General features: G+C 51.6%; 1 protein-coding gene across 3 annotated transcripts; it reads right to left on the bottom strand.

The window, feature by feature from the left end:
- Positions 1-944: 944 nt before the first annotated feature.
- Arhgef15 (Rho guanine nucleotide exchange factor 15) lies at positions 945-14,392 on the bottom strand. Of its 3 annotated transcripts, none has more exons than XM_055593947.1 (17): positions 14,314-14,392; positions 13,809-14,042; positions 11,923-12,578; positions 11,348-11,680; positions 11,078-11,132; positions 9,890-9,948; positions 9,599-9,810; positions 9,329-9,489; positions 9,035-9,187; positions 8,326-8,455; positions 5,482-5,556; positions 5,297-5,389; positions 5,059-5,219; positions 4,818-4,970; positions 4,393-4,475; positions 4,199-4,303; positions 945-2,820 (listed from the first exon to the last, which is right to left on the bottom strand). In XM_055593947.1, the coding sequence occupies exons 3-17, from the start codon at positions 12,527-12,529 to the stop codon at positions 2,669-2,671; spliced, it is 2,532 nt and encodes an 843-aa protein (XP_055449922.1). In that variant the 5' UTR covers positions 12,530-12,578; positions 13,809-14,042; positions 14,314-14,392; the 3' UTR covers positions 945-2,668. The 3 variants fall into 3 exon arrangements, with proteins under 3 accessions (XP_055449922.1, XP_055449923.1, XP_055449921.1); XM_055593948.1 differs by having other exon boundaries at positions 13,912-14,042; XM_055593946.1 differs by lacking the exons at positions 13,809-14,042; positions 14,314-14,392 and having other exon boundaries at positions 11,923-12,610.
- Between the last annotated feature and the right edge of the window lie 7,713 nt (positions 14,393-22,105).

Here is a 22,105-nt window from a genome sequence, read left to right as displayed (position 1 = left end):
AAGAGAGCCGAGGAAATGACAACAGCTTACTCCAAAGCATTACTCCTCTGAAATCGCATCCAGCCTCCATCGGAAGACTCCAAACTCTCCACAAAGCAGCTCCCTGGGATAAAGATGCAGCTCAGGAGCAGGGTCAATGCCCAGCGTGTCAGGCTTCTTGTGTGATTCCCAGCGTGGGGTGGCGGGGAGCTAACCAGTCATCATACTCAAGATAAGATTGACTGTGGTCTGTATTTTGTCCTTCAGTTCGTATTTGCTTAAGGATTCACAGGTAGGGGAAGCAGCATTTGCAAGCTCCAGAGGGAAGATCTATGAGCCCCACTCCCTCCCTGGCCCCAGTGCCTACCCAGTGGGTTAGCTCAGCCCAGCCATGACCAAGGCCATCCTCATCATGCAAGCAGCATGCAGTCAGACAGATTTTACATTTGGTATCTAAGCAAGATGGCAATAGTTTCCCAGAAGGGGGATTTCAACGCTTGTCTCATGTTGTGTATTTGTCTTACCCCACAGAGTTAAATTTTAGTAATTGGAAGATCTGAGCACAAACCGACTTATAGACATTACGTGATGCTATGTTTTGTCTTCTGCGTGGCCTTCTCAGAAAGTGAACTTGACACTTTTAGATCTAATTCAAAAGACAAGTGTTTTGAAGATGGCAGAAAAGTGGATTTAGTATCTCATGTAGACAAGGGCAGAAATGGGGATGGGAGATGGTACTGGCGACAAACACGGATGAGACTGATGTATAAATGGAGGCATAAAACAAAGCGGGGAAATCTGAGGCTGCTGGGTGGAAGATGCAGCCCGCGCTGGTCCAACTGTGAAGAAGCTGAGTAAGAGGGCTCTTCCAGACCCCAGGAAATAGCAGCACCAATGACAGGCATAAAGGCACCAAACCTGCCCTCTGCTAAAGAAGATATTTAAAAGGCCACTCCAGGTACAATCGAGGTCATTTACTTTACCAGAAACAGAGTTTCGGAGAGACTCTTACTTTTGCTCTTGGTCTCTAATCTGAGTAGAAGCTGCGCAGAATCAACGTGGCACTTCAGTGTTGCTTTTCTTGCTCAGTGGTTTCAAGGAAATTGAGCAGTTCAAGTGTGTGTGTGTGTGTGTGTTTCTTTTCTAAAATGCATTTTTTTTAACAATTCCCCCTTATTAAACCGTATTTTTACTGTTCTTTCAAGCCCTCAAGAGCCTCAGTATGATGCCACCAACATTTATTGAGGGTTCCCCATGTGGCTGGCACTTAGCTGAGGGAAGCTGTGGACATGCCAAGTGCCCCTCTGCCTTCTGTCCCCATTGTCTATGACTACGACTCCCATAGTCATCCTGGCAGTTTGTCTGGGCAGGTTGACACAGATGATAGGACAGTATTGCACAGTTGTGAAGACTAAGCCTTTTCCCAGGCCTGGGCTGCCACCCCAGCAATTGTCTGTTCTGCTGTCTTCACCCTCAACTCTCCAGCATCATGCAGGAGACAGGTTCTCCTCAGCAGAAGCTGTGGTTGAGGCCAGGCAACCTCACCAGCTCCCTCCTGAGTTTGGCCCTCCATTTCTGAGAGGACAGAAGCCCAGGGTGGTCCTGGCTGGCCTGGGGTCAGCTTGTTCTGCAGCCTGAGGCTGAGGCTGGCTGACACCATGATGACAATTCAAGCTGGGAGATAATGCAGAGCATTATAATGTTGACCTTCATGATAAAAGAAGGTCAACCTTCGGGACAGGAGTGTGTCCACAGGTGGCACAGAAGCTTGCATCCCAGGTGCTCAGTGCCTCCCTTGCCAGGCCACTGGCTGCTTCATAACATCACCCTTCAACTGTCATGGAACCCAGAGAGAGACAAGACATCCGGAACACACAGCCTCCATTCACAGCCCTAACCTCCAGGCAAGCTACACTCTGTACTCTTGTAGAACACAGGACAAATGTCTTCTTGGGAGAAAAATATAAGATGAAAAAAGAAATTAAGTTTTCAGTCACCGACAGGAGCAGCGCTCTTTCCCTCTTGTACACGCACACACACGCACACACACGCGCACACGCATGCCACACTCAGCGCTGCTGCCTTCCTATATACACATACACATGTCCTCTGAGATACACTCTGGATTCTTCTAGAAGGAAGCGCTTTGAAAAGACATAGGAAACAGCCCAGAAACAGAAGCATCAGATTAATTTGATACTTCCTGTACTCAAAGAATAGGATCAGTGGCTTCTGTGAAACCAAGTCGGGTGAGTACTGGTCTCCTGGGCCCAAATCCCCATCTTCTTTGGCTGGATGGGTCCCTGTCCATCCCTTTGGCTACAGGACCACTTCAATGATGCCACTTCTCAATGTATTGCCCTGGCTCCATCTTCCTTGGTTGTGAACTTCAGTGATGCTTAATGGCCAGCGCCTCAGCCTTGGCTGCTCTGTACTTAGCCTCTGTCTCCTTTGGCAACACAGTCAAGCCATCCTCATTCTTTCTTTCCTGTCGTGGCTCAGATGGCCTTGTTTCATGAGCTGCTCTGTCCGGAAGCTCTATCCCTATTGGTTGCCACTAGAGGTAGTGTTTCCACTGACAGCGAGCAGGTAGGTGGATCGATGGATGGGTGGACGGATGGACAGATGGATGGGCAGACTTTGCTTTCCCTTGCTGCTGCCAGTGTCCCAATCTGTGCCCCTCCCTGCATTAGGGCTGAGGGGTATCAGCAGTGCCTGAGGAGGGTCCCACAGCCTCGAGGAGCTTCTGATGCTGGCGAAGATGCTTTCTCCTTTCATGTTCTCCTGTGACTTCACACACCAGTTGGGCAGGGAAGGCTCCAGGAAGCCCCTTAAGCCAACCTGGGGGGAAAAAGGCTTTTGTGGAGCAGGGACAGAGGATAGGAGTCAGGGCTGGGTGGTAGGGGACACGCAGGTCTCAGGAATGGACCGGGGAGAGGCAGAGAAGCCCAGAGCACTCGTGCTGTTCCTGGGAAGGGCATCAGCATCTGGGAGGGGCGTGTCAATTCTGTGTTGGCCCCTGCAATGACTGCTCAGGTTACTCGAGCAGAACTGCAGAGCTTGAGAGCTGGCTCAGTGGTTAAGAGCACTTGGCATCCTTCCAAAGGACCCAGGTTCAAGTCCCATCACCCACACGGTTACCTACAACCATCTGTAACTCCAGTCCCAAGGGATCCAGTGCCCTCTTCTGACCTCAGCAGGCACCAGGCATACACATGGTGCACAGCCACACATGCTGGCAAGATACACTCATACACACAAAATAAGAAGAATGGTAAATCTTTAAAAAGTAAAGAAGAAAACTATCTCTGAAAAGAGAATTGTTGCAGGGGCCCTAAGCTCTGTTATCTCTGTGACCTGGCTGGTCCCATCCCCTTCTCTGGATCAGTCCAGGCACACTGGCCTCCTTACCGCTCCTTCCCTGCACAACAGGCACTAGGCCTACCAAACCCTAGAACTCCCACCTGCCTTACTCTTCTCCATTTTGTTTTGTTTTGTTTTTTTCATTGCACTCGTACTCCTTCCAACATACCATGTATAAATTACACTTTTTTATCCAATGTGGACTTGTTTTGTTGGACACAGTGTCTTGCTACCTAGTTCTGGCCGGTTCGGAATTCACTATGTAACCCAATCAAACAGCAACCCTCCTGCCTCAACCGATACTGAAAGTATGAATTCGGGCCACTACTGGAATTTCAGCCAGGCAGTGCTGGCGCTCACCTTTAATCCCAGCACTTGGGAGGCAGAGGCAGGTGGATCTCTGGGTTCAAGCTTAGCTTGGTCTACAGATCAAGTTCCAGGATAGCCAGAGCTACACAAAGAAACCCTATCTTGAGAAACAAAACAAACAACCAAAAAAAGAAGAGAGAAAGGGTTTCACTATGTAGCCCTGGCTGGCTTAAAACTCATTGTGTAGACCAGACCGGCCTTGAACTCACAAAGGTCTGATTGCCTGTGCCTCCCAAGTGGTAGAATCCGAGATCAGCATCAGCCTGGCTCATTTATCCTTTATTGTCTGCTTCCTGTGTTAGAAAATAGATTCCCGGGCCAGGGTGTGGCTCCTAGGTGCAGCACTTGCCTTCATGTGTAAGGCAAGGGCTTGAGGCCAGCACTGCCAGGGAACCAACCACACTCCAGCAGAGCCTGAGACGGTAAGTGCTTGGCTCATGCTGGTCAATAAGTATCTGCTGAATGGCTACCGGAGAGGCTCGCTCACCTTCAGGGTTCTTGTGCAGATGCTTGCGGGGGCCCTTCGACTCCAGACTTTGCCCCTCGGTCTTAGAAGGTGTAGATGGCTCTGAACATAGCTCCTGGGAACACTCTGGCGAAGCATGGGTAACATCCCAGTTGGACCCTCTTTCTTTTCAGCTGCCATCCCATCTTCCCCTTGAGCCTCCCACAGATGCTTACCACAGTCCTCGTAGATGGTGTCTGGGGAACAGGGAAGAGGACCTGGGGTGGGAAAGGCCCCCAGCCAGCGCTGCATGTCTGACCTAGAGGTGAATAGAGGATTCATGGTTGGCCCAAGAGCTAGTCCCCGGGGATGAAGCAGGGCATCAGAGGAGAGAGAACAGCAATAGAAAATACAGCGTGAGAGGTCAGGTGAGCGTCCTAAGGATGGCTCCCTTGTTTGCATGCTTTGACAAGGCTGCCCAGGCTCAAATTCATGGTCCCCCTTCCTATCCCAGTGTCCCCAGTGCTCGGATAACAGAGATATGCCACTATGCCCGGCAGTGCTGGGGACTGAACTCAGGGTCTCACTTTTTCTGCGCATGCCCTCTACCACTGAGCCACATCGCCAGCTCCCAAGAGTGTTTTCTAGAGCAGCAACTTACAGCGAGGCTGCCTGGAGTAGCCTGTGGGTGGGGCGGCCCTGGTGGTTGCTGAGAAGCGAGAGGCGGAATGTAGGAGGTCCAGATGGGTCCGGAACCTGCTGGGCCTGCACCAGGGAGCGATGGGCATAGTCCAGAACCTGCAGCCGCTGCCCACTGCCCAAGGAAGAGGGCAGTCAGAAGAGAGCTGGATGCCCCTTCCCCACCCCAGGCCAGGGTCCCTCCCCTCCCACGGAGGACCCACCTCTTGGGTTGAGTGATAAGCAGCAGGTCACTGAAGAGCAGCAGGCAGAGGGGGGTGAAGCGGGGGCGGGAGGTGAAGAGCACACCGCCCCGGCGACACCCCAGCTCTGTCAGCTCCCCCTGCAATTCCAGGCGCCTTGACCAGGAGACCAGGGGTAGCGCCTGGGAGGGAAAAGAGAAGGGTCTGGCCTCACAGCACGGTGAGGAGAGGCTGGGTGGAGAGGCTGGGGAAGGCTAACCTTGACTTTGTGGAAGCGCAGCCTCTGGGTGAGCCGGATCAGCTCCTCGGTCTGCTTCATGCGCCCCACCTCAGCACTGCAGCGCTCGATGATCTGGTGAGGAAGGTGGGCTCAGCCATCCCGGCGCCACCTGCTCCCTCCCAGCGCCCGCTCGCCTCTTCCCGCCTCAGCGTCCCTCCGCCCACCTTGCTCACAGCACTCAGGGCCTTCTGGGCGTTCTCCTGCCGACTGGACCCCTCCTCTGTCTGGCTTAGGATATTCTGGAGACAAAGAGGAAGGATGACTGGGTCCTCCGTGCCCCTGAGATTCTGAGGTGCTGTGGACCCGTTTAGGGTTCACGGGGCCATCCAGATAACCCCCAGCGAGGCCGTGAGACCTACCACTTAACAGCTGCCAGAGCCCGAGCAAGTCATGTTGTTGCTCAGAGCCTGTTTCCCCGTTTATAAGGTGGAGCTGACATCTGCTTAGCATGTTATAGCATTGTGAGGGTGCTGGGAGGTGATATAAAAGAACACTTAGCATAGTCCTTGGCACGCCATAAATGCTGGGAGGGGTCTTTAAACACACACACACACACACACACACACACACACACAATTACTAGCCTAACAATACAGCAGGGCAGTTAGAAACGCCTGGATTTCTATTTATTTTCTTTTTAGCGTGTATGTTTTTCTGAGAGCGTTTTTTTTTTTTGCTAAGCAGTCCTGTTGGCCTTGAACTCTGAATTCTTCTGGCCTGCCTCCGGAATGCTGGGAGTACAGACACAGACTACCAATGTAGAGGAATTTTAATTCAGAACATGGCTGCTCTGGCAAAAGATCACATCCAAAGACCTTCTAGGTCTGTGTGATCTGGCTGAAATATAGACATGCCTTTAATCCAGAAGAGAGAGGCCAGCAGATCTGAGTTCAAGGATAGCTTGGCATAGAGCAAGTTTCAGGTAAAGAAGAGCTTAGGTCCAGGCATGGTGGTGCAGGCCTTTAATCGCAAACAATGAAGGAAAGTTGGTTTGTAGAAGGAAGCCGCTATGTTTGAAAGTGATGCCTAACTGGGTGACAGAACAGTGATGAATCAGGGAAAGACTTGACAGACTAGGAAACGCCCAACTCTCAGGAGAAGAGAGAGGGAAGGGAAGCTACTTAAGGGATAATGAGAGAGAGAACAGAGTTTTGCAGGGACAGGAATAGAGAGGCAGGTTGCCGAGAATGAACACAGATGAAGACTGAATGAGCCTGAGAATGAGAAGGAGCCAGGAGGTCAGACCAGATTGCTACGGTTAGTTTGGGGCCAAGCAGAGCAACTCGGAGGCTGAGAGAAGAGCCAGATTGAATAAGTCAGCTGGGAGAGGAGTTTGAGTCAGAAGGGCTGATTTGAACCAGCCAGCCCAGAGCTTGGTAAGAACAAGAAAGGGTGAGCTTATTCAGCAGTGAGTCTCAGAACTGGACACATTCTAGGCCTAGATTGGACTGCAGAGGCTGGATGCTCCCAGGACGAGGCCCAGGTCAGCAGACGAGGCAGGAACCCTCCCAGACAACAACTGCTACAGGCGAATAAAAGCCCTTTTGCACCACCACGCCTGGCTCCATACGTTATTTTGCATGACCTAGGCCAAGTTATTCAAACTGCGCCTCAACCTCCTCCTTTACAGAGTTGTGTACAATGCCCTTGCACACTTGTCACTGGGGTTATGCAACCCCAGAACATTTAGAACTGGGCTGCGAGGGGCACGCTCAGCAGTGACGGAGTTGGTGTAGTATTATCGTGCTGTCTGCACGGAAGCCAGACCAAGCTGAGCACAAAGGAAGCTGGGCTGGACACTTGGTGGTAGAGCGCTTGTTCAGCAGGAGTGAGGTGTCAGTTTGATACTCTGACACACCAGGAGGACTAAATTTAAAAAATAAAAATAACAGCAGAACGCCTGTAGTCCCAGCACTCAGGGAGGCAGAGGCAGGCGGATCTCTGTGAGTTCGAGGCCAGCCTGGTGAACAAAGTGAGTCCAAGACAGCCAAGGCTACACAGAGAAACCCTGTCTCAAAAAAAAAAAAAAAAAAAAAAAAAAAGATCTGTATACACTCACCATCTCAACACTCAAGAAGCTGAGGCAGAAGACTGCAAGTTTAAGGCTGGCCTGAGCTTCAAAGTGAGTTCTAAACCACCATCAAACCCAGATAAAAAAAAAAAAAGGAAAAAAAAATAAAACAATAGCAGCAGCATCTAGTTGGAGATTCTAATACTAGGGCTGGAGAGATGGCTCAGCAGTTAAGAGCACTGTCCGCTCTCCCAAAGGACGTGGGGTCAATTCCTAGCACCCACATGGTAGCTCACAACTGTCTGCAATACCAATTCCCAGGGATCTGTCACTTTCACTTTAATGCAAATATAATTAATTTATTATTTTTTTAATTAAATTTTTACTTTGTATCCTAGCTATAGCCCCCGCCCTCACCTCAATCCCTCCCAATCCCACCCTCCCTCCCTCATCTCCTCCCTGCCCCTCTCTAAGTCCACTGAGAGGGGAGATCTTCCTCCCTTCCATCTGACCTTAGCCTATCAGGTCTCTTCAGGACTGGCTGCAATGTCCTTCTCTGTGGCCTGGTAAGGCTGCTCCTCCCTCCGGAGGAGGGGAGGAGGTCAAAGAGGCAGCCATTGAGTTCATGTCAGAGACAGTCATAAATTATTTTTTAAAAAGATTCTAACACTAGAATTCTATAGGTACACTATAAATCTGTGTATTTCCCGTGGCCCTCTGGAGTTCAAAAAAACACTGGAATATCTTAGGTTTGTATTTTCATTCCTCCCCCAAACCGCTGTTTGTCCCTTCGGAGATCTCAGCTTGTTCAGGGCTGAGTGGAAGGAGGTCTAGAAGGCTCTTTCTCTAAACCAGTCTGCCTCTGAGGGGTTCAGAAGATGCTGCCCTGGGGTCGCGGTGGGATAGGAAATGACGGTAACTAGACCAGAGGCCTTGGAGAGCGTCTCCGCCTCTCCGCGGCAGGGTTGGTGGGACGCGACTGAGCGGCTTCCGGTACCTGTAGCAGCATCCGGAGCCGGGTGATGCGCTGGAAGGGCAGCAGCAGGAAGGACGGCAGCGGGAGCCGCTCACACTTGGGGAGGCTCTGCAGCCTCCGCAGCTCCGCAGAGAAGCGCACGTTCGTATCCCTGCAGAGAAAGCCCAGATGCCTGCGGACTTCTGACGTGGGGTCCTGAGCCCGCCAGCCAGCCCTGGCCTCCCTCCAACTCTGGGGTACAGAAGCCCCATATCTGTAGTTTTGCTTTCAGAATTTCAGCTATCTGACACCTCCAAATGGAACGTTCCAGAAAGAAATAACTCACACACCTCAAGTGCTTTTCTGACCAGCTACAATAAGATCTCACCATGCCCCACCCTATCTCTTCCGGGACACCAATAATCAGTCCCTGTGCTTGATATGTTCATGTGTCTTCACTACCCACTAGGAGATGGCCTGTCTATCACCCTGCCTGTGTGGTATCACGGGACCGTGCCCAGGCAATTCTTATTTTACTCACTAATGTCCAGAAGGTGCACAGCACGATGCTGACCATTAACCACATTATATTACTCTAATTTTTTCTACTTTTTTACTAGTCATTTTTAACCTATTCCTGGGCCTAATTTACAAATTATTTTCACAGATATGTACACATAAGACCCAGGACCATCCACTGGTGTTCTTGGAACACATCCCCAGTGAAAAAGGAGAAAACCACAGTGCTCACATAAGGCGGCTGTAGGTCTCTTCCTGATACTGCTGGTTCCGGACATAATCCACATACACGGAGAAAGGCCCAACCGCATGGGTGTGCACCACGTCACACAGGTCAGTGATGTGTGGGGAAGAGCGGACTCGAGACAGTAATGTTCCCAGAAACCTGAAAGTGGAGAGGTAGCAGCTAAAAGTCGGGGTTTCCAGGGGAGTGCTGGAAACTGGCTGGGTCCACGGAAGAGGGACCTAGCCGGGTGGGGAGTGCAGCAGCTAGGCCCAGGTTCCTAGGAAGATGGGTCCCACTAACCGCTCACTGACAGCCTGGACTCGCTGCACATTGGAGAAAAGCGTGTGGTGGTCTCGAGGAGTGAGTGTGTCCCGGAGAGCCTGGCTCAGGACGAAGGTGTCAGTCAGCAGCCTCAGGGAGCGCAGGTAGGAGGCTTCTGACGTCACCACCTCGAACAGGCTCTAGACAGGAGAGCAGGGTCAGGGAAGACAGGCCTCACAGCCAGCCCAGCACTCATCTGTGCCTTCCCCTCGCCCCATTGCAGCCTTCTCGTTCGCCCAGGGCACCCACCTCCTGCAGGCGCCTCTCCTGGGGGCTCAAGCTCTCTAATAGCCCACTGGCTCGCACAGCCGGGAGCTCCTGCCACAGGGTGTTTCGAGGTCCAGGGAGCCTGGAGAAGGTGGGAGCTTCTCCGGGGTTAGCTGGAGAGGGACCCCCGTCCTCACCCACACCCCACAGCTCCTCGGACAGCACGGCCGCGCGGTAGGTCTGGTATAAAGGTTCTGGAAGGCAGACAAAGAGCATCAGGCAAGGCCAGGGCCGCAGCAGCCTCCCCTCCTGCCTGTCTCGGTGGAGACCTACCATCCTGCAGCGGCAGCTCCCACTGCTGCTCCTTCAGCCCCTCCAGCCCTTCCCCGGCACTGTGGAGAGAGGAAGCCGAGTGAGAGCCACTCTGGGGCACCCGGACAGCCCCGCAGGTCAAATTGCAGATGTTCCTGTTGGAGGCGAGGCCCTTGGCAAACCAGGCCCTGAGCATTCCTGCTGGATCAGCTAGTGAGCGGTAGATTCTTTCCAGCCCTTTGTCACAGCAGCATGGGTGAAACGCCAAGTAGTCAAACCTCACACCTGTGGCTCCCTGTCTCCCCTCTCCTGGCTGCCAGACATTCACAGAAGCTAAAAGCTGCTGCAGTAAATATTGTCTAAACAAACGGACATACCTAGATGATTACTTCTGATTAAAATTAAAAACAATCTAAGATGATTAGCAAGCCTGGGAAGCATAACAGACAACAATGGTTGCCAAATGCTTTCGCCAACAATCATTTTGACAGAGGGCTTGAAAACCGGCTCAGTGCTCACGAGCGTACACGACTCTTGCAGCAGACCAGAGTTCAACTGCCTGTAACTCAACCTATGGTGTGTGTGGGGGGGGTATGCACACCCACATAATCAAAAATAAATTTTAGTTGGGCATGGTGTCATATGCCTTTAATCCCAGCACTAGGGGGCACAGTGGGGAGGATCTTTGTGAGTTTGAGGCCAGCCTGGTCCAAAAAGGACTTCCAGGATTGTCACACAGGGAAACCTTGTCTGGAAAAACCAATCAATCAATCAATGAAAAATAAAAATAAATCTTAAAAATTGTTTTAACTGAAGCTCACAATGGTTTGTTGTTTTGAAAATGAACTGGCCTGGACTCCTGATTTTCCTGGGTCAGCGTGCTGAGTGCTGGGATTAGCGCCACTACGCCTAGCTTGAGGCCAGGGTTTCTGCAGCACTTGCCTCGCTAACCTGATGGGACACGGCACGCTCTATCCCTACTTCTCAGAGAAAGGCGCTGAGACCCAGGAAGATGTATTTAAGGTTGCATAACTAATAAGGAACAGAGGTCAGGTCAGAAAGCTGGGTTCCCTGTCTGTGGAGCCCTGGCTCCCCTCCCACCCCACAGCTGAAGAAGGTGGAATTCACTGGGCCCCGAAGGTTATCTGCCTTTAGGTCAGAGCATGGTGAGCTGAGGAGAGAAGGGAGAGCAGAGATGGAGTCCGGTACCTTTTCTCCAAGGTTGCAGGAAGAGCATTCTGGGGTGCGTCTTTATGTCTGTCCCCTGGAGAGAGAACCCAGCGTGAGCAGAACTAACCCCCAGGAGCCCCAGCGCCCAGGAAGACTGGCACCAAGACTACCACTCCCCTCTCCGGGAGAAAAACGAGGCGACCAGGGCAGGGTCGGCTTGAGCTGGCCTCTCAGGCCCCACCCCGTGCCCTCAAAGCCCAGAGATACCCTCTTCCACCCCTCCATGTCCTTAGCCCCCAGGCCTTGTACCTGCTTGGATTCCATCTTCCGGAGGCAGTTCCAGGTCTGGCTGTGGAGGCTCCCCAGAGGGGCTGGTATCCTGTCTCACTCGAGCTGGCTTGGGGGGCTTTAGGGGAGGTAGGAGTTTGCGCTCCGCCGTGGAGCGGTAGGATGTGAGGACCACGGGAGGGTGGCTGATGACCGAAGGGTTGATGCGGGAGCGGGAGGCCCGAAGAGGCGATGCCCGGCACGGGACCCTGAGCATGTCATCAGGGCCCCCCACAGGCACCCATCGGAGCTCCAGCCCGGGCTTTGCTACATGGCAGACACAGGGGCAGCATGCAGGGCAGGCCAGGGCAGCATCTGCGGCGGAAGCGGTTGCCTTAGGAGGAGGTCCTCGGGGCCTGGCCCATCCCATCTTCCCCACATCTGGTATCTACAGGTCTCCTCCACCCCGACAGCCCGAAACTCTGAGGGACACAGAAAACAGACCCCACAAACACAAACTCTACTCTTGTACACACTGGAAATGCCAGCCCTTCAGCATCTGCAATCTTCACAACAAAGAGCTGTGTTGAGGCCACAGTCCCGGCCACTGTGCTTACCGGGACTGCCGTTCTCCTGCGACCCAGTCCCCGAAAGGACGGCTTGGGGAGTCTCTCTCTCTCCGTTCACATCCGTGCTCCCTTGGGAGCAGCGCTCCAGAGAGTCTGAGGACTGGGCCTTGCCTTCAGGGCCCCATTCAAACTTGCCGGCCAGTCTGCGAACCGTGCCAGGGGCTGAGGCAGAGCCATCCTGGAGAGGCATGGGGGGCGAGGGCAGAGGTGTTCCGGGAGACCCCGAGGGCTTGGGTGGGGGCGCAGGGGAGCAGGGAGCTGGTTCTGGGGACGTGGAGCGCCTGGACACTGGGCTGGGGCTGGGCGTGCTGGAAGGTGAGTCGGGGGATGTCTGAGAGTCCAGGCTGGCTCTCGAGACTGAGGGGGGCAGAAGGGCAGGGGGCTTCAGGGAGGCCGTGGGCGGCTCCCAGAAGATGGAGGCGCACATGGGCGCGGAGGCGTCGTTGGAAACGTGAGGAAGCGCTTTCGGAGAGGAGCCATTGTGGGGAGGCCCGGGAGAGTGTGGAGCCCTATGGCGAGAAGGGGGCCGGGGGCGGATGATCCGAGGGGGCTTCAGGGTAGGGGGCGTTGCTGCAGGAAGAGACTGGGCTGACATCGTCTTCCGAGTGTTTCCAAGGAGTGAGGTGTTCTGAGGAAGTCATCCCCTGAGGAGGGCAGAGGGAGAAAGTGGCCCTCGGGGTCTCCCCTGGTGGGTGGACCGAGGCCATCTGGAGTCATGTATCTGGGTGGTTGAAGGCTGGTACGCTCGCTACCTCCCTTTCTGCACCCCTCACCCCTCCTCATTCTATCCCTGGACCCTCCTGAGCAGCTTTCCTTTTTTAAAACACGGTCTCTCATTAGGCGTCCCAGACTGGCCTCAAACTTCTGATCCTCCTGCCTCAGCCTCCGGAGAGCCGGGATTACACTCTGCAATGCCCAGCTTCTCCATCCTTTGACATTGGCTGCCACAGTCAGGCCAGGGAACACAGTAGGCTAAAGACAAGCAGTTGGGGAGGATGGGGAGGCAGGGGTGACAGAATCAGCAAGAGGCCAGGGGACTCAGCTTGCATGTGTAATCACTGTGAAGGCATCTGTGTGCGCTGTTATCTAGTGCTGGACAGGTGGGGCTTGGGAGGGCGCTGAAGTGTGCTGTGGAAGAGTGGGGTGAGCAGGGGCTGGTGTGTGGTGTGAGCACAGCGTTCCGAGGTCCCGAGCTGAGGGATGCATCACAGTTTCCCTGCTCTGCCTGCCCCTCCTCCCCCCTCCCATTTCCCAGTTCCTCTCTCCGGACTCTCCCTTTCCGGATTATTTTTAGTCTCCTTTTCCTGCCGTGAAGATTCCTGGAGCCTGTGACCCCAGGAGACCAGGAGGCCCCCAGCCTGGTTTCTTCTGCTCCCCATCCTCTTATTCCTGCCACACCTGGCTCTGGTCAAAGAGAGAGGCTCCAGAGGGACCCTGGGTCCGGTCTGGGTGCCAGGGAGGTGGCCACCGGCCCAGGCCGAAGCAGAGAACCAATGGCACTGGGCCACTGGGTCCGGTGTTTCTCTTCCTCTCGAGGACAAGGGGATGGGGACCAGAGCTGGGACACTAGCGGGCCCATAAATTCCCAATAGCAGTCAGAAGTCAGAGCCTTCCAGCTCCCAGGTTAGGGTCTTCAGAAAAGAGGGGTGTCGAAGACCCCTTGGACTGCAGCTCACTCAGTGGCCCCTACACACTGCCAGGAAGGCGACCCCTCAGGGAGGTTACCCAAGCCTGGCCTCCTGTTCCCCAGAGTCTGCCCCTTCAGGGAACCCACCCTGCCCCATCCCAGCCATCTGCACTTCCTTCCTTCCCCACTCCAGACTCAGGTGTTTTATGGGGGGCCCTCGACCATCGAGGGGGCCCCAAGCACTTACCCCTCAGTTCCTCCACTCCCAGTCACCTCCTAGGGCTGAGTGAGTAGGGGCAGGAAACAGGAATCCTATCCTCCTCCCAACCGGACACCCCCCCCAACCTCACCACGCTAAACATGCGCAGGCCGGGCCTAGAGGATGTGAGGGATCCGTCGTCCAGGGTGTTGGAGGTTAGAGAAGGCTGGGGCTCAGGTATGGAAGGCAGGCCTCTCTGCGTGTGCGCCTTCACCTGTGCTGCTGTGTGGCGTGACGGGGCTGGGGTGAGGATGGCAGGCTCCCTGGCAAGCCGGGCTGGCAGCACGGTACAGCACAGCCATCCTCCTGCCTCGCTCTTAACTTAGGGATGTCTGGCCATCATCCCTACCGTTTGCGCAACTGTCACCCCAATTCCCAACTATTGCCTTGGTGTGAGCCAACCACACTTGATACAGAGGGAACCTCTCTTCTCTCCCCTCCCAACTGCACTCCCTTCCCTACCCCCGCCCCCCACCCCCGCCCAGGGAGGTACCTTTATGGTTTGGGATAGTTTCTGTTTTCAGCCTATCTTCTTGTCCCCTTGGACAACTAGATGCTGCCCGACTCCTCCAACTCCAAATAACTGTTCCTGATTCTCTGGGGCGGGAACTGAGGGCCCAGATTTCCATCTCCGCAGAGGAAGCCAGTTCCTCCGCCCCACCCAGCCATTGTGTCAGGCCAGGGGTGGGAGTGTGGAGGGAGGTGGGGAAGGGGATCTTCCTACTACCCTGCCTTCCCAGTTTCTCTGGGTCCCAGCTCTGACTGGATAACTCCCTCCCGCAGTGATTGTCCCAGAAGTCAATGCCTGGAGAGAAGGGGGCATGGGTTGTCGGGTCTGCCTGCCACCAGACACCTTTAATTTGCTCTCTGATTGGGAAACTGAGTTCCAAGGGCTGGGAGTGTGTCGTAAGAACTGAATGTGGTGGCGTGAGCCACATCCCGGCCTGAGAGGGAGATTGGTGGGAGCTTCAGGGGCAGGTCCCTGTCAGACGTCACTCTGCAGGCCAGATACTGGGAGGAAACCCCAGCATGCTAGTATGGAAAGTCATTCCCAACCCTATTTGCTCTGTGTCAAAAGCCTAAAGTCTTTCTAGGGGACTGCACAATCTATTCCCTGGCTTCTCCCTTCAGGCCTGCTCCTGCCTTTGGATCTTTGAAGTCTTGATGCCTGGAAATCTTCCCAGTAAATCTCCGTGGGGCATTTCTTCACCTTCCCAGGCAGTCTGAAGAAACCCTCTCAAAGAGCTCTATCCTGGCTGCTTTAAAATTTCAATCCACTGGGCTACCTGGTGGAGCCTTGTCTAAGAAAGAAAGAAAGAAAGAAAGAAAGAAAGAAAGAAAGAAAGAAAGAAAGGGGAATCTAGCTGGGTGCAGTGGTGCACGCCTGTGATCCCAGCACTCTGGGAGGCAGAGGCAGGCGGATCTCTGTGAGCTCGAGGCCAACCTGGTCTACAAAGTGAGCCTAGGACAGCCAGGGCTACACAGAGAAACCCTGCCTCAAAAAGGAAGAAAAAGAAAGAAGTTGCGATCCGCTACCCCAGACTTCCTTTGTGTGTGCGTGTTTGTGTGTTTGCACATGTGTGAGTCTGCACGGGTTCACATGCACGTGTGTGCACGTGTGTGCAAAAGCCAGAGGTTGACACGGGTGTCTTCCTTGATTGTTCTCCACCTTTACATATATTAAAACAAGGTCTCCCTTGAAGGCAAAGCTTGCCAATGTAGCCAGCGAGGCTAGCCGGTTAGCCTGAGAGCCACACGACAGTGGGATAACCTGGCGTTCATGCTCATCTAAGCCCGGGGCGAGCACTTTACCCCTCAGCCAGCATTCCATTCTTCCGAAGCATACCTGAACCATCCCATGCAGCCCCTAACAATATCCTATCTTATATGTGTAGTAATTTTCTCTTTATATTAGAAAGTAACCCTGAAGACGGGCCTTTATCTGTTTTATTTAATAATGTAATGTATTCCAAAAGTTCTGAAACAGGATCAGGCATGCAACAGGTGCTCAACAGAAGCTCAGCTGTTGTTTGGTTTTTCCAGACAGGGTTTCCTGTGTAGTCCTGGCTGTCCTAGAACTCACCCTGTAGATTAGGCTGTCCTCGAACTCAGAGATCCACCTGCCTCTGCCTCCTGAGTGTCAGGATTAAAGGTGTACACTTTGTTTTTTGAGAGAAGGTTCTCTTTAGGTTGTCCAGTCCAGTCCTGAACTCCTGGGCTCACACAATCTTTCTATCCCAGCCTCCCAAATGTTGCGGTACCCACTACAGACCCTCACCCCTCTGCTGGCAGCTGCTTACCATTTGATGACCTTCACCAAGACCACCTGCCTCTTCCCACTGCATACTCTCTCTCTTATCCTTGTTCTTCACAGAGTATCTATAATCTGAATTGTTTACATTAGTTTCCCACCACACCCCACCCTAGAGCCAAGCGCCCAGCCAGCCCCCATCTCTAGGTCCCATTTGAGGCATTTAAGGAGAAGAAATATTTTCCCCTAAGAGTTTTGGAGACTCCAGCAAGAAAACTAGACACTTATGTAGACTGAAATGTTAGGGTTTTTTTTTTTTTCTGTTGTTGTTATCATTTGTTTGTGTATTTATTTGGGGGTGGTTTGGTTTTGTTGCTTACAAAAGTAGCGTTTTAAAGGTCTCAGCACCAGGAAGCTGAGGCTGCAGAACTGCCACCAGGTGGAGCCCAGTGTTTCAGAAGTCCTTCTGGCAGCCAAAATGAGTCCATCCAGGCAGAACTGTGGAACCCTATGCCTCTGAGGAGCACCACGGCTCTCTCGCCAGTGTCTACCGACCCGTTATGCTCTCTCTCCAGCCTTTCTCAATCCTGTAGAGAAACTTCAGAAACTTTACAATAATCAAGACAGCTCGACCGGGCTGGAGAGATGGCTCAGTGGGGAAGAGCACTTGCTGCTGCTGCAAGAGGATCCAGGTTCAGTTCCCGAATGCGGCATCCATACGGTGTCTCACAAACTCCCTGTAACTCCAGGTCTAGGAAATCCAACGCCTCTTTGGTCCCCCAGAGCCACTAGCCATGAATGTGGCGCAAATACATACGTGAAGCACTCATACACGTGAAGTATATAAAAATAAATAACAACAAAGATGAGGCTGGGCATGGTGGTGCATACCTTTAACCCAGGACTTAGGAGGCGGCAGTTTGATCTCTGTGAGTTTGAAGCCAAGCCAGCCTGGTCTGCACAGCAAGGGTTACACAGTGAGACCCTGTTGGGTTTTTGTTTTGTTTTGTTGTTGTTGAGGCATGGTTTCTCTGTGTAGCCCTAGATGTCCTGGAACTCACTCTGTAGACCAGGCTGGCCTCAAATTCAGAGATCTGCCTGCCACTGTCTCCCAAGTGCTGGAATTAAAGGCGTGCTCCACCACCATGCAGCTTGAGACCCTATCTTAAAAAGAAAAAAAAAAGGGGGGGGGAGCTACAGCTGGCATACAAAGTGAATAAACTGTAATTAATATAAAAATAAAAATTTAATAAAGAAAGACAAATTGATCTGAAAATCACAGAGTAGACGTTTTATGTCTGCAAATCAGCACGTGTAATTATATTATGTGAGGGAATGAAACACACATGCATTCTATTGGGCTAATTAGAGCCATGCATCTGATCTTATCTTTCCACCAGGACGGACTCTATCCCTGAGCCATGGGCCAAAATAATCTTTTTTCTCCCTTACACTATTGTTGTTCTTCCAGCAGATAAAAGCATCTGGCACACAGGCCTGGTGACCTTGGTTGGATCCCTGGAACTCACATGAAGAAACAACCGTACAAAGCTGCCCTCTGACCTCCGCATGCTTGATGTGGCATGTGTCTGCACTGCGCACACACACACACACACGCACACGCACACGCTCACACACGCATGCACACGCTCACTCACACACACACACACACGCTCACACACGTGCACACACGCATGCACACGCTCACTCACACACGCACACACACGCTCACTCACACACGCACACACGGAAATAATATTAATAATAACAGTATTAAAGTGTTTAAAAGATCAACATGATGCCTAGAGACCAGAGGTGGAATGTTATGCTTTAAAAGTGATGTATCTGGCCAGCCATGGTGGCACACGCCTTTAGTCCCAGCACTCAGGAGCCAGAGGCAGGCTGATCTCTGTGAGGCCAGAGATCATCTACATTGTAAGTTCCAGTGTGTGGAAGTTCTGGTGTCTTTAAAAACTCAGTTATGTCATGCAAACATGTTTTTGTTTTAATCCCAGGTGTGGGATGTGGGACTGATTCAGATGGTCCACAGCAGCAGACTGTGCCTCATGTGGGCTCTGAGAGGAGCTCTTTGCCAGCTGAGGACTCTGGAGAGGGGCCTCTGAGAAAGAAGGCAGGTGTGTCCCCCATCCCCGACCCCCTGCTGCTCCTGGTTGCTGCTGATACAAGAAGTTGGAAATCTCCTGAAACAAAGATTGGACTTGCCCGAAGGAACCCAACAACTCTAAACAGCAGGAAGTAACCAAAGAGAACTCTGGCCCCTCTCCCCACTAACCTTCCCTCTCTCCTACCTGGTATTGGGGTGTTGGAAGGGACTGGGTAGGAAAAAAGAGGTACAGATATAAGAAACCTGAATTAAAGTAGATGAAAAAGTATGCTAACATTCCAAGGCTCTGTAGAGACCCTGTCCAAAAAAAAAAAAAGGCATGTGTTCGGGTGTCAGGTTGAAGAGTGTGAACTTGTGGTCGTTGATCTTCACTGTCAACTTGAGTAGATTTGCAGTCACCCAGGAAACACACGTGAGGTTGTAGTGTGAGGGTGTTGCCCAGGGAGGTTAGATTTTTTGGGGGACCCGTGAGAGCTGGCGTCACCCTGCCGCTGGATTCTAGCCTAAAGTCTTTCAACGAAGAAAGCAGTTGATCATCACCCTCCCGTGCCTCTGCCTCCTGACTGGAAACAGGGGCCACCTTTGCCGGTCACCATGGAGCTTGTCTCTCGAGCCACAAGGCTGAAAGCACCTTTTCTCATTTGCTCCTTGCATTCGGTCGCAGAAAGGAGAAAAGTAACCAGCGCACCGACCGGCGCTGGAAGCACGCCTCTGGCGATGGCTTTCTATTACTTGTGGTGCTAGTGGCAGGGTCCGGTGCCTTGCACACTCTTGGCAGGTGTACCGCCTCGGATCTACACACCTGAGAGAGTCTCACTGTGTGGCCCCGGCCGTCCTTGAACAGCAGATAGTCCTGCCTCGGCTTCTGTAGTGCTAAGATTAAAGCTGGTACCGCCATGCCAGCTAGCAGCTTCTTCCAAGGCTAAGCATGGTGTGACCTGGCCAGATTACCTACCGTACAAGTGATGGGAATGCTGTCAGCTACTTTTCCCCTCCCTTCTGCAATGGGCTAGAAGGTATCTGTCATCAGGAGCTGCTGCAGTGGGTTCCTGCCTTCCACTCCCTGCCGTTCTCTACTTTATCTTCCAGGAGAAAGGAGGAAGCAGGGGTTGTCCCCGAGGAATCACTGCGTCCCTCTCCAAAGAAGAAAATTCCTACTGACACTGGGATTGGTATTTTTTCTAAGTCCCCATGGTAAGGCTACTGCTCTGTGACCATTATGGAGCCTCAACAGACATTCTAGAACTACAGCTTGAAGGTGTAGCTCACCAGATGAGCGCTTGCCGGAAGTGTGCAAGGCCATGCATTCCATCTCCAGTACTTACACAAAACGAAGGTTCCCCTCAAAATTAGGCTGGCACGAGCACACTGGGAACACTGCGCTGCACGTGTGGAGAGCAAGCCTTTCAGCCCAAGCACTCAGGTGGATCTCTGCGAGCCTGGAGCCAGCCTAGTCTACATGGTGAGTTCAAGACCAGCTAGCCCAACCAATATGAAAAGCAGTGTCTAGGGCCTGGGGTTGGTCTAGGGATGGTGCATGTGTGAGGCCCTGGGTTCTACCATAGCACGAAAACCACATCTCATGTCTCAGCAGTTTTATTCATAATCATGGAAAACTGGAAGCAACCGAGATATCTTTCCATTTTTAAACGGATAATAGACAAATTGTGCCACATCAATATATGGGGTAACTGATACAAAGACTTTTCAGATAAGGGTGGTAGTGCAGAAGCTGAGGCAGGAGGATCTCCAGCTCAAGGATAGCCTTGGCTACATAGGGATACTATCTCAAAACAGACAAACAAAAAGAAATGGTCTGTCTAACCAAAGAAGTTATGAAGTTGGGCATGATGGTACACACTTTTAATCCCAGCAATCAGGAGGCAAGAGAAGTGGATCTCTGTGAGTTCAATGCCAGCCTGCTCCACATAGCAGGTTCCAGAACAGCCAGAGGGATTCAGATTCTGTATCAATAATAATGATGATGATAACAATAATAATAAATGAAAATTAGGCACATATTTCTAAATCAAAGGTGCCTGTGTAGGCCAAGCATGGTAGTCTATACTTGTAATCCCAGCACCCAGATGGCAAAAGAATTGCAAGTTCTGGACCGGCTCTGGCTACATGAGGCTCTGTTTCAAAACAACACACAATAAAAATAATAAATAATAAGTGAGACACTGACACACACACAAGCTCCAAAAAACAATAATAGTAAATTAAGCAATAACATAAATATATAACTATATTAAAAAAATAAATATAAATTAATCAATAATAAATAGATTAAGCAATAAAATAAAATATGTTGAGCCTTAACTCAAAATGTAAAACAAGAATTATGAGTCCATAGGGATATCAGTAATATAAATTAATGCATAAGTAAGTAAATAAATTTATTGGTGGGGATAAATATTCCATACAGAAAATTTTCATGTACGTGTTCTATTTTCATGGCGGGGAGAAGCAGCTCTCTCTACCTTTTTGTTTTATTTTTATTTTACTCTATGTATTTATTTTGTTTTTTTTAAAAGGATTTGTCTTTAGCTGTGTGCCATGGTGCTCGCCTATAATCCCAACACTGAGGGAGGCAGAGGCAGGCAAATCTCTGTGCGTTCAAGGCCAGCCTGGTGAGTGAGTGCCAGGACAGCCAAGGCTACACAGAGAAACCCTGTCTCAAAAAACCAAACCAAACCAAACCAAAATAAGACAAAAGTGGCTCCTCTTGAAGAAGAGCCAGTGTTTTTACCTGCTGCCTTTAATTCCAGCAATTGGAAGGCAGAAGAAGGAAGAACTCTGAGTTTGAGGCCAGTCTGGTCTACAGGCCAGCCAGGGCTACACTGAGAGACCCTATCTATAAACAAACAAACAAGTAAATAACAATAAATTAAATCTTTTTTTTTTTTAAGGAGAGAAAAACAAGGAGAGTTTGAGAAGGTGTGACAGTTAAATGTAATTCAGTATTCTGTATGTGATCCTGGAACAGAAAAGGAGTCAAAGTAAAAACAGAAGAAACCTGAATAAAGTTTGGACTTCAGTCAAAAATAATGTTTCTATGTTGTTTCATGACTCATAGCATTATATGATAATAGTGAAAGATGGTGTAACAGGGAAAACTGCGTGTACCTGTGGCGTTACCCTGCCACCCAGCATGGCAGCTGTCCTGAAATCTCCACTACTCCACATGCTGAGGCAGGAGGATTTGAGTTTGCGGCCCCTGTATCCACAGCAAGATGGTCTCACACAAAGTATATGACCCAGATCTGACCACCAGGGCTTCCAGCTCACAGACTAGTGCGGTAGAATGAAAACAATAGGAACGTTTTTGAGGTAGTCCTAAGATGGGTATGTTTGAACAAAGGAGGATGAGGCTGCATACGTACGACTTGGAAAAGCCATCAGAAGATGCTCAAGGTACATCCTGACCGGGACATCACCAAAAAAAGGGGCAGGGACCTCCAGGAAGTGGGAAGAGTTCGGTCAACTCCCGACTTTCCAGTAAATTACTGAGATGTAACACCCGCCCATCCTCTCCTCTGCAGTTTGTCCCATTCTGTCTTTCCCATTTCACAAGGGGCTTCTGAAAAGACAAGTAACTTGCCCATGGCCATCAGATGGTAGGAAGGAAGATGCAAATGGCAACTCGGCGCTAAGCAAAGTCCCTGCCTTCTTCCTTCACGCTTTCTCTCTCCGCTCTTTTCCGGTTTCCTTTCCCAGGGGTTCCTTCAAACTAGTTTGCTCTCTGTAGCCTAAGCCTCGCCGGAGAGGAGATGGAGATCCTTGTCCCGGCCTCCCTAGGCCATTGTGAGGATCGGGAGCGTAATAAGATCAAGCTTCGCTCCCTGGCTGGCCTTCAGGACCCCCGCCCTCGGCGCCCACAGCCGCCACAGCCCGGTGCTAGACCGA

This window comes from Psammomys obesus, unplaced genomic scaffold (assembly GCF_907164565.1).
Source record: "Psammomys obesus unplaced genomic scaffold, mPsaObe1.curated_primary_1811, whole genome shotgun sequence".
Lineage (NCBI taxonomy): Eukaryota > Metazoa > Chordata > Mammalia > Rodentia > Muridae > Psammomys > Psammomys obesus.
The sequence above is the reverse complement of the archived record's forward strand: the minus strand, read 5'-3'. Positions and strand labels throughout refer to the sequence as shown.